Raw genomic sequence first — 15784 nt, 5'->3', positions numbered from 1 at the left:
TTTAAGGAAGCTCTTGAAAGGTTTTGAGTAGGAGATTGAAATGTTGGGATTACTACAGAAGCATAGGCAGAGCTGAGGTTAAGTCCTGAATGTGCCACTTACTTGGCTCCATGTGTTTCCTCCTGTAAAATGGAGGTAGTAATGGAACCTACTTAAGTAGAGCAGGAGGTGAGGTAACCTGCAGAGCACTTCCCTTAGCTCCGTAAGCATTAGGTAGGCTTACTACTAGCACTGGCATCTGGTAATAATTATTAATATGATTTTAGGAAGCTTTATTAGTTGGTGGTAGGAAAGATTAAGAATGGGAGAGAGAATAGAAATAGACGTAATTTTTAATAACTAGCTTTTTTAGGCAAGGTGAAAACTGTAGAGGGTTTCACTGTGATGGTGGGAATCTCTCTTTACCTACAGTTGAAATGACTTGTAGGCACCTGGGTGGCTCAGTTGGTTAAGTGGCCTACTCTTGATTTTGGCTCAGGTCAGGATCTCAAGGTTGTGAGATGGAGCCCTGCACTGGGGTCCGTGAGGAGTCTGCTGGAGATTCCCTCCCTCTGGCCCTGCCCATGCTTATACGTTCTCTCTCACTCTAATATTAAAAAATATTAAAAGAATAAAATTATTATCCCAAGTCCAGTAATTTGAGTAATCTTATGAAGTAATAAAATCTTCTTTTTTTTTTTTAAGATTTTTAAAAATTTATTTGACAGAGAGAGATCACAAGTAGGCAGAGAGGCAGGCAGAGAGGGAGAGAGGAGGAAGCAGGCTCGATGCTGAGCAAAGAGCCCGATGCAGGGACTCGATCCCAGGACTCTGGGATCATGACCTGAGCTGAAGGCAGAGGCTTTAACCCACTGAGCTACCTAGGTGCCCCGAAGTAATGAAATCTTAATCCCAGAAGAGAACAACTCCTAATAATCTTCTGATTAATACATTATAACATTGGGTGAATTGTTTATTCAACATGGTTCCGTTTCCTTATGGATTAGGTCATTGTTGTCCACCTTCCCCAAACCGCGGTCAGATCATTGGCTTGTTACAGAACATATATCTTATATTAAGATAATAAGATTATTATAGAATTATGGCTTTAGTTTTACAGTACTATACTTACTAAAACACACACACACACACACCCAGCAAAAAGCAAATTGCTAAAGTGTCAAAAGTATTTCAGTCTGCGTGTGAAATACAACCACTGACCCTCTGTCACTTGCATGGTCCAGGGCTCAAAACGTCTCCAGAACATACTCCAACCATAAGTTGTTGGAAGTGGGGAGGAAGCATTTAGGTTTTTATCTTTAAGGAGAATGACATATGTTTGTTTTCGGTGTAGTAAGGCTGCAGAGAAGCCAACTGTGGCGCATTTAACTTTGAGGGAGTCCATGGAGTTAAGATCATGGTCTGCATATGCGATGGTTTAGTGGACTGGCTTGCGGAGTGAGCGTTAGTCTGTATTCGGATATTCTCATCAGTATATTATTTTTCCTGATTTCAGACAGCCAGCGTTTGCCATCTAACATTCCTTGGGAAGGGGAGAGTGGAGCACAATACTTGGTTCCTAAATGGCAGGCTTCAGCGACCGATTTAAGAATCTTAAAGCACCTGTGCATCTCTCTGCATTTAGCTCCTCTTGGCTCTAACACTCCCCTTAGTTCCTAAAGTGTTGCTCTCTGTACTTTGTATTGTCTTCCTAGTTTTAGGCATTTTTTTTTAATTGTTCGAAAACAGCATTCTCTCTCCTCCCTCTTTTATAAACACGAGGCATTTTTGAGGAGGGTGAAGTTCGTGCTCTGTGGCTAGGATGAACGTTCTTCCTTTGTCTCCTTTGAACTTAGAACTTTGACTCATGAACATCCTCGAACCGAGCTGTTGGGTCCAGGCTTAGTGTACTGTTAAAATCGGCAAACATTGGAAATGCAAGGCCTTTGATGTAATACGATTTCTCTTTGAACATCCGTATTAGTAACCCCTTTACCTTCACTAACCAATGATTAAATATTTCTCATTGTGTCCCCATTGCCAAACAACAGAAAGCCACACCAGGATAAAAGCGGAAAGCAGAGAGGCGACATCTTTCCTCCCCAAAAGAGGAGAACATGCGCCTCCCCCCGACCCCCGCAGCCACCCGGCGCTCGCACACACTTACATCTACGTATAGAAGATGGGGCCAAGTGTCCTTTCTTCGTCTCTCTGCTCCAAATCCATATCTTTCTGCCTGCTCTGTGAAAGTTAAGCTTGGCCCTTTCATTATTCTTCTTTGCAGCAGGCATGACCCCAGGCTTTGTCATGGGAGGTCACTAGTGGCCCGCTGCAGGAGGAAGAGGTAGCCCTTCCTTGTTCTGGTGTTTTTCGCTTGTTTCTCTTCTTCCCGTTGGATTGGCAGCAGCACATGTGGGAGGCATCTGGTGGTGCTGACCCCCCCCCTTTGAGTTCTCGTGGCAGCCTAGTGGACAGTTTCCTCCTGAATTTCAGCGACACCCCTCTACGGAAGTTCCTGGTGGGTCTCTCAGGCACCCCAGAAGTCAACTTCCCAGTCTTGACCAGCCAACACCCCAAAGCGGGGTGATTTCTGTTTGCCAGTCCCTTTCACACTTTTCTGCCCACCAGCAGGGATTATTTGGGCTTTCTAGGCCTGGCGGCAGTTTTCAGCTGCCCAGGCTCTCCCCACCTATACCCCGGTGAAGCACTGGTCCCAGCCATGGTTTCTGCACAACGGTACCCTGGAAGGGTGTTTCCTGCTGGTCCGGTGACAGTGGGAAGGCTCTGGGCCTGGAGATCGAACTGTCTGGTGGGTCGTAATCACACCACCTCAAATGAGCTGAGAATCCTAGTGTTGGGGAGGGCGCTCCTCCTCTGCTGTTGTCTCCCTTTGGGTCTTCTCCTTTAGCCCTAGGTATTCTTGAGAATTTGCCTTACCGCTGTATAGATAATCCTCCATTACAGATTTATATTAAACTTGCCTGGTTCAGATTACTGCACAGCTCTTGTCTCTGGATTGGACCATGACTGAGGCAAACATACAAAGCAGTAATTTGGGGTTGAGTACTTCCTAGTCTTTTCTTCAGGTTTGCAGAGTTTTAGTGCCTTTAAAAATCTATATATTTGCAGGATTATTGGTGACTTTTCATCTTAAGTGTCCTCCACAATGCTGCGTACCCTTCTAGGCCCTGGGTTCCTTCCTCCAGACCCTAGCTCACGTCCTGCCAACTTTTGCATAGCCTGCTTTGACCTTTACTGATTGCTCTCTTCTTTAACTTGTCATAATTGTTGTTAAACAAACCTTCTTGTATTTTAGTTTTGCTGTTGTTGCCTTTTCTCTCTGTGTATAAAATCCCTAATACAAAAGTACTGCCTTTTCCCCCTACTGGAACATTTTTACGAGATAATTTTTTTGTGTGTGTCTTTGACAGTGTCTTGTATCGTGTCTCCCCAAATAGAAGGTGAGATTTCTTTTCTACTATTAAAATGACCTCTCAGAGAAGAGGGAGCTGCCTTATAGTCAAGCCCTTACGAAATTTCTTATAGATGGTTTTCTCTGTTACTTACACAAAAATGTGTTGATTGGAGAAGTCCCAGTTATTTTCTTATAACCCAGATTCCTGTTATTGGAGTCACTGAGAGATCATCTGACAGGATTGTTGTTGTTTTTAAAGAGAAAAGGAAGTTTACACCAGGTTAATATTTCTTGGAGAGGGGTTAAAAACCTGCGAATGTTAGAGATGCTTAGAGAGGAAGTAGGTAAGTGGTTTTGTTGTGGAGATAAAAACACGGAGGTGTAGAACCAGTGGAAAAGCAACCAGCTTTACCCAGATTCTTACTGAAGGCATCTCCCATGCATTCGAAAAAGTGTTGTATCTCAAATAACTAGAATTAAAAATGATGTCTTCCACCTCTACAGGTGGTAGTCAGGATAAGTCATTGTGAAGAATTTAAATAAAGTGGTTGCATGTAATGTGCAAATGGGACAACCCCCAAATCTAAATTTTGATATTTGTACTTAATAGGTAATTCAGAGTGTGTGTTCCTAACCAAATTAAAGTTTAACTACTATAAACAGGCATGGACATTTCTTCAGCATCCCTGAAAATTAATTTGCTGTTTGAATATTTTGTCCACACCCTAAACATCTGTTTATTTTACTTGAAGGAATATACATTTTGAATCTTTACTTGGACAAATAGGAGATCATTATTTTTTTTAAAGACTTATTTATTTTAGAGAGAGAGAGTGAGTGCATGCACATGACAGCAGGCAGAGGAGGGGCAAAAGGGAGAGAGAATCTCAAGCAGACTCTGCACTGAGCACACAGCCTGATGCGGGGCTGGATCTCCTGATCCTGAGATCACAACCTGAGCTGGAACCAAGATTCAGTCCCTTAACTGACTGTGCCACCCAGTTGCCCCAAATAGGACACCATTATAAATAGGCTTGCCTTCTCTTTGGGCAGATAGGATATGTATTCTGTGTTATCCAAGGTGTAAGACCTCCGGGCTAGAGGAGGTGGCATATTCTACACTTGCTTGTATAGAGGAGCCGAGGAAGTGCTCGGAACGGAAGAACTCATAAATCAGCATTTAGGAGCAGAAGCTTTCAAGACATAACTCAGGTGTGATTCTCTGCTGAAGCCTTGCCTGATGTCTTCTTCCTCCTGTAGAGGAACTGACCACTTACCTTGCCTCGCCATGCTGTCTGGCCCTGCTCTGTACTTCCAACCAACCTGTCTGTGCTTGTCCTCTACACTGTGACATCCTGAGGACAGGGATCATGGCTGATCTGTCTTAGACCTTTAGATAGGTACCATAATGGTGCACTGGAATGGGGCACTCGTGAACTTGAATGACTGCAGAGGAGTGTAGTCCCAGTTCTTGCTCAGATTTAGTTAAGATTAAGTAGGCGTAGGTAAGATTGTTCAAGATATCCCTTGTTAGCTAAACTCTCATTACTTGCTCTCTGAACATCAAGAACCAGAAACATTTGGATTTCATAGTGGTGTTCACTGTTGGAGCCCTAGGAACTGGACATAAAAAGCACCTATGAGAATAGGGACCTGGTTTTAGCCATGGACTGAGCTGGTTTCTGGGGCCTTTCTGATGCCCTGGAGAGGAAGTGATGGTCCATGTTACCTGCATTGAGGCCATTTGCCTGCCCTCCTAACTCTCCTCAGCCTCTCTTCATTTCTGATTGGCATTGTCCTGTCTCTTCTGGCTTTGGTGTAGTACCAGATGTGGGAGCTCAGGAGAAGTGACTGCTGTCATCACATGGGTGCCAAACGAGGGTGACGTACAAATTAGGATTGCATAAAGCTAGGAAAGCCCAGAAAACTCAGTTTATGAGCCGCTGCTAACAGAGAAATTATTATTGTAATGTAAGCATCATATGGTTTATTCCCATAAAGTTCAGTGGTACTTGGATAAAGTTAACACCATCCATATGTAAAAGATGAGGGCGGTTTTCTTTCTGCGTATGGTATTGGGTCCAGTGGAATGTATTCGCTAAGCTGTTGTTTTGACTTTGTACCATTGCAGTGGGGTTTTCATTCCAGAGGAGACATATTAAGAAAAGAAGAACATACACGCTTATTTTAATCAAATGCCTGTTCTGTGCTAGCCATAGGGCTCAGTGCCACTATGGGTATCGTTCCCTTGAATTTGTAACAAGTCCTATTTACCACAATGTCTCCTTTGGTTTTAATTGTATTTTGAGATAATTGTGGATTTATGTGTTGTAAGAAATCATACAGATCCCGTGTACCCTTGACCCTTCTTCCTCCAATGGTAACTAACATCTTGGTGTAACTATAGTAATGACAAGGGGCTTGTTGTTGTCCCTGATGCGTTCCATTACCCTTTCTCAGGTTTCCCCTGTGTCACAGGCAATTATTTGTGAATACGTACATGTTTGTGTGTTTTCTTTTCTCTTCAGTTTTATTACCTGTGCAGATGATCGTTTCCTTTTCAACATGTCAAGTTATGTCAAATAACTGAAGTGTTAACCTGGTTTGAATCTAGGTGTGTTCGACTAGGTGTTTTCAATCATAGTAATGACAGGAGCACCTGAGTGGCGCCATCGGATGACCATCCAACTCTCGGTTTCATCTCAGGTCACGTTCGCAGGGGTTGTGAGATCGAGTCCTGCATTGGGTTCCATGCTCAGTGCTTAGTCTGCTTAAGACTCTCTCTCCCTCTGGGCCTACCTCCCCTTCTCTAAAATAAATAGATAAATATTTAATAAAATAATAGCAGTGATAATAACATTAGTAACAACAACGGCTGAAGCTCACCATTTTACATCTGAAACCGACTACCATGAGCCAGGGCTGTTCTATTACCTCATTTAACACCCCCCCCCCCAAAGACTATACCTCATAAATGATATTATAGTTGAATTAGTATCATTAATTAAACTAATCATATTACCAAGGAATAAGGAGTTATTTTTACTGCTCCTGAAATCAGTAATAAAATAGTGAAACTCTACCTTCTTTCTACATCATTTTCAACTTGAACCTCTGACCTTAACCACTGATGTTGGCAGTTGTCATTACTTTAAGTGTGTGTGTATATGTATGTGAGTAAAGTGAGACCTGTATTATTATACATTGAATGAGGCTGGGACACCTTAAAAAATGTTTTTATGAAATTATAAATAAAAGCTAGTTTAGGCAAAATGCCAGGGTTTTAAGGGAATAAATAAAAGCCATCAAGAATGCTTAAGAATGTAATAGGGAGAATTTTTTTTTTTTTCCTAGAGTATTATGGTTCTTTTTGGCCAAATGCAGGCCCAGGAATGTTTGCATTTAATCTAACCTCTCAAGTTACAGATCCAACTTTCCAAGTAAGAGCTGATACATTTGGTTGTGAATTATCAGTGATTATCAGAATATGATAATGCTTTTGGAAGATAATAGACACACTAATCCACAGGCCATAGTCTACGGTTCTTTGCTGGTTAAATATCCCGTAAAACTGTCCCTCCGATGAACAACAGCACTTACTCAGCTCAGGAATAACAACAGCCCCGTGTGTTGTAGATCCCAGGAGGTCTTGGTGTTTTTGTAGACAGCAGACAGAAATAAAAGGAATTTTGTCCTTTTTACCTCATGTAATCCCCCTGGAAAGTGAAACATGTGCTAAGAGTTGATACTGACTCCTGCCAGGTCACCTCCCTGAAGAGTCCCTGGCAGGCACTGTCGCAACTTTTCTTGGACCGGTGTCTGACGGCTCCTGAAGGAGATGGATGGTTTATGCAGTAGGCTACTGTGGAACACGGCGCTACTGTCTACCCCAAGGAAGCTTCTAGTGAGGAGGCCCTCAAGTAACCCACGTCTTTCCCCCAACTCTTTCAGAGGGTATCACGTACGCCCAGATTAGAGTCCAATTTAAACTCCATTCTGTGTTGCTTGCTTGATTAATTTAAAGATTTTATTTATTTGTTTGACTGAGTGAGCACAAGCAGGGGGAGCGGTTAGAGGGAGAGGCAGACCCCCTGCCTGATGTGGGGCTGGATCCCAGGACCCTGTGGGATCATGACCTGAGTCGAAGGCAGATGCTTAACCATCTGAGCCACCCAGGTGCCCCATTGTTGTTTTAAAAACAGGCGACACTTGTTTTTAAAACAATACCAAGGATGGTTTAAGACCTTGATTTTGGATGTTAGATAACGCAAATGTTTTCGAAGCTGTATATTATTAGGAACTATTTGGAAACCACAAAACCTTTTTTAATGGACCACTCTATCAATTTTCTGCTCTTCTAAGGAAGTTTTTCCTATTCATGACTCATTTCACTCTTTGGCAAACAACGAGGGAAATGTAATAACGATTAAGGAAAGGAATGTATGCTTTCTTCTTCTTTTTCTGAAAGCTTGTACACATTTTGTGTCTCGGGTGATGTAAACTCAGACGCCTGGTAGAATGTTGACAACCGAAAGGTAAAAACTAGCTTCTTAGTACTTAATTTGTTTGGGATTTAAAAAATCAAAAAGGTTCATTTTCTGCTTGAGAGATGTGTTTTACTTGATGGCCCAGAATACAGATCCAGTAAAAACGACATGTTACAGCCGTCATTTACACACACCTTCAGCGAAATTAATGAGCTCACTCTGAGATTACGCTTTGTGTTTTATTTTCATTTTATAGGTCTGTATGAGCTGTTGGCTGCTCTGCCAGCCCAGCTGCAGCCACATGTGGATAGCCAGGAAGACCTGACCTTCCTCTGGGATATGTTTGGTGAAAAAAGCCTGCATTCACTGGTAAAGGTAAACCACGCTGATGTCAGATTCTCTTTGCGGAAAAACATATGGAAAAATATTTTGAGCGCCATCTAGTAAACCAGAGATCAAATTGTTGCTGTCTGAAAACAAAACAGCCTTGTTCCATTTCCCTGACGGGCGTGGAAGTTGTTAAAGATTCCACCAAAAATACATAGATGATTTCACTTAATGGTGGTGATCTGGCTGGGCGTACTAATGCGGCCGGCGTGGGCCTGCCCTTGTTTAGAAGAAGACTATGAAATAGTAGCAGGAAGGTTTAGACGCCTTATGGTCAACGTTCGCAAGCTGGAATTTAACTTAAATAAATGTTCACAGCAAAAATTAGAAGGACTGTATTTTCTGAGGTTAAGGATGGCAGCAGTTCAATGGCCACATTAATTTAAAATAATTTCCTTTAACAAAGTCAACTGAAATCCAAGCTAGCTATTTCTTTCTTGGCACAACGCCATGGAGATAGCATTTTGTGTATAAATACGCTGAAGTAAAATACGAATCAAAACAAGCTTCTGCAGACGGTTTTGGTAAAGCATCATGCCGTGGAAATGATCAGCCACCAGAAATGAGATCTTGTCACACAGTCATGCTGGGAGAGATCAGAACTCTTAAAATAGTAAAATGAGAACAAGAAGCTTACTGGAAACTATGCCACTTTTGCTTCTGGAAATATGAAATGCATTTTCTTTCATTTAACTCAAGCTGAAAAAAATAATGGTGAGCCTTAGCTTGAGTCTGTAGGAGGTGGACACCTCTGGTACCTTGGCGCTGTGTGGACCGACACTTAGGTCAGCTAAGTGCGTTACACGGTTGTCCGTCGTGAGAGAAGTCTGTTACGGATGGGTGTGTTTGAAAATGAGCCACTTCTGGGGTGCTGTTGCTTCACAGGATAGAAGGATTCGTAAGACATCCCCCCCCCGTCAGATTTACTGAAATTCACATGCCTTGAGCAACTCTCAAGAAATGAAAATGTTGAGATGTGACATTTTCCTAGCAATACATGTAAAGACTAGAGCCTTTAGTTAGTTTTTATATCCTTGCCAAGGCCTCTTTGTGTTCTGAAAATTTTTTGGTTGTTTAGTTGCTCTGTTGGGATGTGTTAGAATTGGTTTAGGGGCGTCTGGGAGGCTCAGATGGTTAAGTGTCTGCCTTCAGCTCAGGTCATGATCTCAGGGTCCTGGGATTGAGCCCCACATTGGGCTCTCTGCTCTGCAGGGAGCCTGCTTTTCCTTCTCCCTCCACTGTTCCCCCTGCTTGTGCTCTCTTGCTCTCTGTCAAATAAATAAATAAAATCTTAAGAAAAAAAAGAAATGGCTTGAGATGATAATTGATGAAGTTCAGAATTTACTGAAGCAATCACGAACACATTCTTATGTTGAATGTATGGAAGTTGGTCTAGCTCTGGATTTGTTCCAATGGGTTTGATCTAGAAGGAATAAAATGCGTTTCAAATGACATTGTCACCCCTTAATCATTAAATAAAAATGCCCCAAACAATGCAGACATGTGTGTTTCTATTTTTGTAATGTGGCTACTGTCTGTTTCCTTCCTAAAAGAGGGAAATTACAATATCTTTTGACAAGGTTGTTTGTGAGTTCCAGATAAAATAGTGAAGATCTCAGTTCTTTGATAGTTAATGTAGGTTAGGCAAATATAAGCAGGCATTAAGTATTGAAAAAAATTAATTATCATAGCATGTGAAGGGCCAAAAAGTAGTGACAGAGATGGGTGTTCTTTCCAGTCAAAGAACACTAATGTTTTTTAAAAAAATTTTTTAGTTACGCTGGTTCTTGAGTTTTAAAAGCATGGGTGGTTTTTCAAAGTAAATGCAAGTAGTCAGTGGTCAGGAAGCATACAGTTACTGGTATGTGGTTTTAGAAAAGCAGTGAATAAATAAATTGATGTTGCTACAATTTAAATAGCATGGTAGCATGTGAACTGTTGCAAGTTATCTTTCAGTAGTTGCTGTCAAATGTACTTTTAAAATAAGGTTTACTGTGTCCCTCTAGTCCGTTCTCTGTTTCTTACTCCTTCTCCCCACTCCAAGCTTCTATCACAAGCAGATGTCAACTGTGTCCTTTGACTGACCCATTCTATTCATTTTCAAATATGTAAAGTCCAAAATGCCTCCAGGAGGCAAGCGCATGGGATCACACTTTAAGCAGCTGGAACAATCCTCTTAACTTTATTCCAAGTGCTTCTATTGAAGGTTGGAGGTGAGAAGCCTCCAGCTTTTGTACATAAATCTTGGTAGAGCAAAAGGAATTGGAAAAGATGTTTTAGAGTGAATCAGAGTGTGCTTTGATGTTAGACTCTCTTGCCGGCAGTTGAAGCTGCTGGTGTGTGATTGAAAGATGGGTGAAGGCAAAACTTGATTTTATTCTAGCACAGAATTTTCACAATTAATTACCTTAGTTTATGATTTAAAAATAAAAGTGGTTGTTAAATCATCAGGGTTTTTTTTTTTAATTTGTTTGTTTTGTTTCTTAAGATTTATTTAAGAAAGAGTAAGTCTGAGCCAGGTGGAGGGGCAGGGGAGAGACAACCTCAAGCAGACGCCCACTGAGTGCGGAGCCTGATGCAGGGATTGATCTCACCACCTTGAAATCATGACCTGAGCTGAAACCAAGAGTTGGATGCTCAACCGAATGAGCTACCTGGACGCCCCATCATGGTTTTAAATGCTCGTAACTTTCTGGTCTGATGTAACATATACTTAAGGAGGGGCAGTTGGGATTAGAGTATGTGACAGCTATGACATGCCACCGTAGGAGGTGTGCCACATTCTGGCAGCCAGACTGCAGTTATGAGCTTGTCATTGGAAAGGAAATACTATGGTTCTAGAGAGTGTTAGCTGTGGATATTTTTTTTTAAAGACATTTCTGAATTGAAGAGTTGAGTAATCAAAACCAAGAGCAAGAGGGGCTCCTGGGTGGCTCAGTCGGTTAAGCATCTGCCTTCACATGATCCCAGGGTCCTGGGCTTGGGCCCCACGTTAAGCTCCCTGCTCAGCAAGGAGTCTGCTTCTCCCTTCCCTGTGCTTATGCTCTCTCTTTCAAATGAACAGATAAAAAAATCTAAAAACAAACAAACAAAAAAAATAAAAACAAAAAACCATGAGCATGAGATTTCAGAGGTGCCCAAAGAAAGATGGTATAGATAGAAGACCTGAGAAATGTCATCTGTAAGGAGTGGCAAGACAAGGCTTATCAGTATTCATGTAACGCGGTGAATGTGATCAGTAAGTAGAAAGCCACGTTTTGGACCCATCATTTGCACATATGCACAACCATGAAGCGTACAGTTTGTGTTTCAACCTCATTTCTAAATTTGTCTTCTACCCTGGTGTTTTTTCCTGTTGAGATTTCTTGATTTTATTCCTTTGTGTTGTTTGTATTTTTGTAATCCGGTTTATTTTAGAAGAAGATAGGGCATAAAGATGTAGTTATTTATTTTAAATAAGGTTGGTACTTCTGTTTCCTCAAATTTTTGTTCGTATTTCACAATTGTGTTGGATTACCAGGATAAGAATATCAAGTTTTTAGTACTTCTTCAGTAGTTGCCTATGTTTTCTTTACCCTTTTGAATAATTGTATTTATGTGTATGGGCAGGAGAAAAAAAGTAGCAGCTCGTATTTTATCCCTGTTTTGGGGATTCTGAAGTATTTCAACAAGACTCAAGCTGATTATTTTCAAGAACGTTCTCTTGATGTGGTTTAATTACTGTATTTCTGTGATTTCAGTCTTAAAGGAATCATGGTAATGCTCAAACCAGACCCTTATCCTATTTAGTTATGTAATTTTAACTCCCCCCCCCCCTTTTTTTTTAAAGTAGGCTCCAGGCCCAGTTTAATTTGAATTTAAGGTAAACTAATCCTTTTTTTTTTTTTTTTTGGTGCAAGTATGAACTATGCTGTATTTACATTTCTCTTTGTGAAACCTGGTGAGTCTAAGTGGGGTGCCATCAGTATTTAGACAGTAATGGGTTTTGTGAGAGCTTTATTGAGATCCGTATCAAGTGGTTTACCCATTTGAAGTACACGTGCAGTGGTTTTAGGTATCTCAACAGCGTGGTGCGACCGTCTCTGTAATTCTGGAATAACTTCATTTTTCGTGTTCCAGAAAAACCCCTCTACCATGTAGCTGTCATTCCCTAATCTCTGCTTTTTTGTACCCTTCCTCACTCTGGCCCTAAGCAACCACTCATCTGCTCTCTGTCTCTCTGTGTTATCCATTGTGCACAGTTCGTGGACATGGGGTCACACAATATGTGGATTTGTTTGGGACTGGCTTCTGTCACTTCGCAAATCCACGTGATAACACGTGTCGGTACTTCATACCTTTTTATGGCCCAGTAGTATTTCTGGATATACCAGTTTTGTGTATCTTTTTATTCAGTATTGGACCTTTGGGTTGTTTCCACCTATTGCCTGTTTTGAATGATGCTGCAGAGAACATTCATATACAGGGTTTTATGTGGACATGATTTCAGTTCTGGAGGGTACATGCCTTGGGGTGGAATTGCTGGGCACCTGGAAACAGTATCCTAATGTGGCTCTACAATTGTACATTCCCGCCAGCAGTGTATGAGGCTTCTGATTTCTGTATTCTTGGTTAACACTTTTTTTTTTTTTTAAGAATTTATTTATTTATTTGAGAGAGACCGTGCACGGAAGCAGGGGACAGGTGACGGTGGTGGGGAGCAGGGGAGGGGAACTCAAGCAAGACTCCTCATGGGCACAGAAGCTGACCTGGGGCTCAATCTGACGACCGTGACCGTGGTCATGACCGGTGTTAAAATCCAGAGTTGGCTGCTTAACGGACTGAGCCACCGAGCCGTGCTGCTAACACTTGGTTTTACCTGGGTTTGTTATTCTCCCCTTTCTAGAAGATGTGACACGGTACCTCCTTGTTGCTGTGGTTTGCATTTCCCTGATGATTGATGAAGTGTCAACTGATCATCAGTTGACATTTGATGCAAAATGTCTGTTTGGAATCTTTGCCCATTTTTTTGCTCAGTGGATTCCTTTGAAATAATAGCCTATTTTTTAGAAAAGTCTTAGATTTACAGAAGTGTCTTTTCAGAATTTTTTGCCCATTTTCTTTTTTTTAACTGAGTGGCATTAGTTGTTGAGTTTTAATGGCTTTTTGTGTTTTTGGATATGAGTCCTTTATCAGATATGTGTTCTGCAGATATTTTATTCCAGTCTGTGGCTTGTCTCTTCATTCTCTTAACATTTTCTCTCATAGAGCAGAAGTTTCTCATTTTAATAACATCCAGCTTAACAATTTCTCATTGAGCTTTTGGAGTTGCATAGAAAAAGTCACTGCCATGCTCAAGGTCACTTAAATTTATTCCTCTGTTATCTCCTAGGAGTTGTACAGTTTTATATTTATATTTAGTTCTGTGGTCTACTTTGAGTTAAATTTTTTTTTAAGGTTTTATTTATTTGTTTGGGGGAGAGAGAGAGAATGAGAGAGCATGAGAGTGGGAAGGTCAGAGGGAGAAGCAGACCTCCTGCTGAGCAGGGAGCCCAAAGCAGGACTCAATCTCAGGACTCCAGGATCATGACCTGAGCTGAAGGCGCTCACTCAACTGACTGAGCCATGTAGGTGTCCTACTTTGAGTTAGTTTTTGTGAAAGGGGTTTCTCTGTCTAGATTCAGAGTTTTACATGTGAATATCCAGTTGTTCCAGCATCCGTGTTTGAAAAGACTAGCCTTTCTTTGCTGAGCTGTCTTTGCTCCTCTGTCAAAGGCCATTTGATGGTAATTGTGTGGGTTTTACTCTGGGCTCTGTTGTGTTCCGTTGATCTATATGTCTGTGCTTTGACCGATGCTACTGTGTCTTCATTACTGTAGCTTTACAGGAAGTCTTGAAGTTTGCTGGAGTCAATCCTTTGACTTCGTTTTTCGCAGTATTGTGTCAGCTGTTCTGGGTTTTTTGCTTCTTCATGTGAACTTGAGAATCTGCTTGTCATATGTACATGGTAACTTGCTAGGATTTTGATTGGAATTGTGTCGAATGTATAAATTTTTTTTTAGGATTTTATTTATTTATTTGACAGACAGAGATTACAAGTAGGCAGAGAGGCAGTCAGAGAGAGGAGGAAGCAGGCTCCCTGCTGAGCAGAGAGCCCAATGTGGGGCTTGATCCCAGGACCCTGGGATCATGACCTGAACTGAAGGCAGAGGCTTTAACCCACTGAGCCATTCAGGTGCCCCTCAAATGTATAAATTTGAGAAGACTGTCATATTAACCATATTATGTATTCTTGTCTGTAAACATGGGAGTTTCTCTTTATTGAGATCATCTTTGATTTCTTTCATCAGAGTTTTGTACTTATTTAGATTTTATACACATCTTATTAGATTTATACCTAAATTTTGTTTTTGGCACTATTGTAAAAACTTTGTTTTTAAGTTCAAATTCCAATTGTTCACCAGTGGCAGTGTCAACAGTGCCATCTTGGACAGACCCACCATGATGACAGCTCCCTGTGACCCAGCATCTTCGGGAGCACAGCTCCCTCCCATATTCTTTCTTTTGGCCTAGTCATGCCCTTAAGTACACCCTTAATGTCCTTCATCTGCTCTGGAGATATGATTATGATTTTCAAACATTCCCTCCCGGGTGGTCTCCCAGCACTTACTTAATCCCCAACTTCTTGGGCCAAAAAAGCAGGTCTTGCTGGTTGGAAGTGGGGTCATGGAGATCTGCTCAGCTTTCAGCCTCCCAAGACACGCCTCTGTCCATAAGTCCCCTTAATAAACCATTTCTTGTCAACCTGGACTTGTCAGCCCTTTTCTTCAGTTTTACAACATCTTTGGCCTTTGGAGGTTGTTTTGCTTATGCCTCTCTTTCATCGACCACAGGAATATAGAAAAGTACTTGATTTTGGTATGTTAAGTTTGCATCCTAAATCCTTGCTAAAATCACTTAGTAGTAGTTCCTGGAGTTTTCCTAGTTGATTCTTTGGGATTTTAATTTAGATAATCATGTTGTCTGTGAACAAAGGCAGCTTTACTTCTTCCTTCCCAGTATGTATAGCTTTTATTTCCTTTTCCTGTCTTAGAGCATTAGCTAGCACTTCTAGTTAGTACTGAATATTAGTGGTGAGAAGGGACATCCTTGTCTGGTTACGTATCTTGTGGGGGAAAGAATCTAGTTTTTCACCATTAAGTATGATGTTAGCTCTAGGTATTTTATATATATTCTTTATCAAATTGAGGCAGTCACCTGTGTTTCCTGAGAATTTTTATCATGAGTGAGTATTGGATTTTTTTTTTTTTTGCATCTGTTGATATGATCACACATACGTATTTTTTATCCTGTTGGAGAGATGGATTACAGTAATACTTCTGAATATTAAACCAGGATTTGCATTCTTGGAAAAAAAACCCATTGGTTTTTGTATATAATTCATATTATATGTTGTTGGATTTGATTTGCTGATATTTTATTGAAGATTTTTGCATCTCTGTTCATAGGAGATACTAGTCTGTAATTTTCCTTTCTT

The 15784-nt window shown here is 41.1% G+C and overlaps 1 protein-coding gene across 4 annotated transcripts in view; it reads left to right on the top strand.

Annotated features, from left to right (window-relative positions):
- MPP7 (membrane palmitoylated protein 7) overlaps window positions 1–15784 on the top strand; it is a 283907-nt gene that overhangs the window by 105947 nt on the left and 162176 nt on the right. For all 4 annotated transcript variants that reach the window (XM_032349737.1, XM_032349736.1, XM_032349734.1 and 1 more), the window contains one exon: window positions 8138–8256. In XM_032349737.1, coding sequence (XP_032205628.1) covers window positions 8138–8256 — 119 coding nt within the window. The remainder of the gene's footprint in view (window positions 1–8137; window positions 8257–15784) is intronic.

The sequence above is a fragment of the Mustela erminea genome, chromosome 6 (assembly GCF_009829155.1).
Source record: "Mustela erminea isolate mMusErm1 chromosome 6, mMusErm1.Pri, whole genome shotgun sequence".
NCBI lineage: Eukaryota > Metazoa > Chordata > Mammalia > Carnivora > Mustelidae > Mustela > Mustela erminea.
The sequence above is the reverse complement of the archived record's forward strand: the minus strand, read 5'-3'. Positions and strand labels throughout refer to the sequence as shown.